General features: G+C 55.0%; 1 protein-coding gene across 1 annotated transcript; it reads left to right on the top strand.

Annotated features, from left to right (window-relative positions):
• The first annotated feature begins 884 nt into the window (after positions 1-884).
• Positions 885-2,532, top strand: LOC112898860 (flavonol 3-O-glucosyltransferase UGT89B1-like). The gene has a single exon (XM_025967165.1). The coding sequence runs from the start codon at positions 1,020-1,022 to the stop codon at positions 2,430-2,432; it is 1,413 nt and encodes a 470-aa protein (XP_025822950.1). The 5' UTR covers positions 885-1,019; the 3' UTR covers positions 2,433-2,532.
• Positions 2,533-2,968: the final 436 nt, after the last annotated feature.

The following is a 2,968-nucleotide window of genomic DNA, read 5'->3' as shown; positions in this document are numbered from 1 at the left end:
CAAAAGCAGAGCCGCAGAACACACAACGTTTTGCCGTTGGTTGTTGGAGTTGATTTGGGAAGCATGTAGTAGGGAAACTACAGGAAGCGCGAGTCATTGGGTCATCAGGGAGCTGCCAGCGAGATTCCTGAAGGTAAACTGCGGTGGGCGTGGGCAGGGAAGAGGAGGACGGCGAAGGGCTCACGGGATTTAGCTCAACTTGGCTCACCTAAGCTTTCTAAACAAACTGAACATTTGTATTTATATGTTAGCTTCCGAACCAGTGAAATTTGTGTTGAGTGGAGAAACATCTACATCCTATGTATTTATATGTTATCATTTTGGATAAAAAACAATTTGCTTACATAATACTGTGACTTCTTATCTATACTGAAACACCCATACTCCCTCCGACTATCACTATAATACTATATGGCGTATTTTGGTAGGAAAAACCTTCCTAACTAGATTTTGACCTTAAATTTCTCTAAAAATACCATCAATTGCTACGAAATCAACACCATCGGTAAAAGTACTTTGAGTATAAATTTATTGGTGCAGTTTTTAGAAGCTAAAGATGCTTTTAGTTTGATGAATGGTTAACCAAAACTTTAAAAGTTTCACTTTACCAGCACTTTACATTGATGGACTGAGAGAGTGTCTTACTACAGAATTTCAGTAATTATAAATTATAATCAATGCGGATTAAAATAGTTCATTTAAGCTATTTTTGAACATTTAAATAAGCAACATTATAGACTATATATACTCCTATATAAAAATATAAACAGAGAGTTAGACATGATAACATGAACTTCATGGTTCTAACTAATCATAACTTTGATGAAAAAAATAATCTAAATGTGATTTACTACATTTACTTCAGATGAATATCTCATGTAAATTTCTCATGTCCTCAAAAAACAGGTTATGTGCTCATGGTGGTTTAGGAATAGGAATTATCCATCACTCTCACTCTAGCTGTGCCACACCTCGTCTCTCCCCCCGGCACCGTTCACTCAGATCTCAGCCAATCAGCCATGGAGGCGGCACCTACCCCAGCGCCGGCGCCGCACGTGCTCGTCGTCCCCTTCCCAGCGCAGGGCCACGCGCTGCCGCTCCTCGACTTCGTCGCCCTCCTCGCCACGCGCGGCCTCCGTCTCTCCGTCGTCACCACCCCAGCAAACCTCCAACTCCTCTCCCCTCTCCTCGCCGCGCACCCCGCCGCCGTCCGCGCCGTCACCTTCCTGTTCCCCTCCCACCCGGCCCTGCCCCCAGGCCTCGAGAACACCAAAGGCTGCGGTCCGGGGCAGTTCCCCACCTTCATCCACGCTTTCGCCAAGCTGCGCGAGCCCATCCTCGCGTGGGCCAGGGCGCAGCCCGATCCCGTCGTCGCCGTCGTGGCCGACTTCTTCTGCGGATGGACTCAGCCGCTGGCCCGCGAGATCGGCGCCGCGGGAATCGTATTCTCGCCGTCCGGCGCCCTCGGCACCGCCGTCATGCACTCGATCTTCCGCCGCCTGGTTAGGCGGCCTGGGGACAGCGACGATGGGTTCACCGTCGCGTTCCCTGCGATTCCAGGCGAGCCGTCGTTCCAGTGGAGAGAGCTCTTGATGATGTACGCGAACTACATGGCCGGCAAACTGGAAGAGCAGGTCGGCGAGTCGGTGAGGCAGAACTTCCTCTGGAACCTGCAGGAGAGCTGGGGGTTCGTGTCCAACACGTTCAAGGCGCTCGAGGGGAGATACCTGGACCAGCCGCTCGAGGACCTGGCCTTGAAGCGCGTCTGGGCGGTGGGCCCCGTGGCTCCGGACACGGACGCCGCCGGCGCCCGCGGCGGGGAGGCAGCTGTCGGGGCTGCCGATCTCATGGCGTGGCTGGACGCGTTCCCGGAAGGTTCGGTCGTGTACGTGTGCTTCGGGAGCCAGGCGGTGCTGACCCCGGCCGTGGCGGCGGCACTGGCCGAGGCCCTGGAGCGCAGCGCCGTGCCGTTCGTGTGGGCTGTGGGCGGCGGCGTGGTCCCGGACGGGTTCGAGGCGCGCGTCGCGGGACGCGGGCTGGTGGTGCGCGGGTGGGCGCCACAGGTGGCGGCGCTGCGGCACGCGGCGGTGGGGTGGTTCATGACGCACTGCGGCTGGAACTCGACGCTGGAGGCGGTGGCCGCGGGGGTGCCCATGCTGGCGTGGCCCATGACGGGCGACCAGTTCTTCGACGCGCGGCTGCTCGTGGACGAGGCCCGCGTCGCGGTGCGCGCGTGCGCGGGCGGCATCGGCTTCGTCCCCGACGCGGGCGAGCTCGCCTCCGTGCTGGCCGACGCGACCGGGGAGAAGGGGCGCGACATGAGGGCGCGCGCCAAGGAGCTCGCGGCGGAGGCCGCGCGCGCGGTGAAAGAAGGCGGGAGCTCGTACGCGGATTTGGAGGGGTTGGTGCAGGAGATTCGGAGGCTTCGGTGAGCTGAATTCAGGCGGATTGTCAGGACTGGACTAACACATTGGCATTGTTTCAGCTGCAACTATCTTCAGGAAATAAAAAGCAGATATCGGTTGAGAAAAACAGAAGGTAAGATGGAGTGCTCTAGAGCAGATACTTGAACTTTCAGTTGTTCTTGCTTGCAGCTCTCATAAGGATTATTACCTTCAGAGAGCATTGGCAAAAGCGCAAAATCGCTGTGGCCTGCAGAACAATCAGAGGCTTCAGTAACTACCATTTGCCATGACTGCGGACAAATGATTGTCTTCAATTTCGCACTCAATAGTTTGGCTGTATGTTTGCAAAGCTGACCAACTAATGGCACATGCTTAACTCCCATCTACCGCTCGTCCTATACCGTGCAGAGCAGCATGATTAGCTGAGCAAGCTATTCCATCACCAGCACATTAAGAGGGGGTAGTTGAAGTGGCTCGGCCCTTTAAGCTGCAGCTCGCTTACTGAGGAAGCACCCAAACTGGCATCTTCCGATTGAAAAACAAGTTACTTTGAGGTTAGCTCG

The sequence above is a fragment of the Panicum hallii genome, chromosome 7 (assembly GCF_002211085.1).
Source record: "Panicum hallii strain FIL2 chromosome 7, PHallii_v3.1, whole genome shotgun sequence".
Taxonomy (NCBI): Eukaryota; Viridiplantae; Streptophyta; class Magnoliopsida; order Poales; family Poaceae; genus Panicum; species Panicum hallii.
The sequence above is the reverse complement of the archived record's forward strand: the minus strand, read 5'-3'. Positions and strand labels throughout refer to the sequence as shown.

Bases quoted from the DNA above. Each gene is read 5' to 3' on its own strand.
- LOC112898860 (XM_025967165.1), top strand. From the start codon at position 1,020: ATGGAGGCGGCACCTACCCCAGCGCCGGCGCCGCACGTGCTCGTCGTC.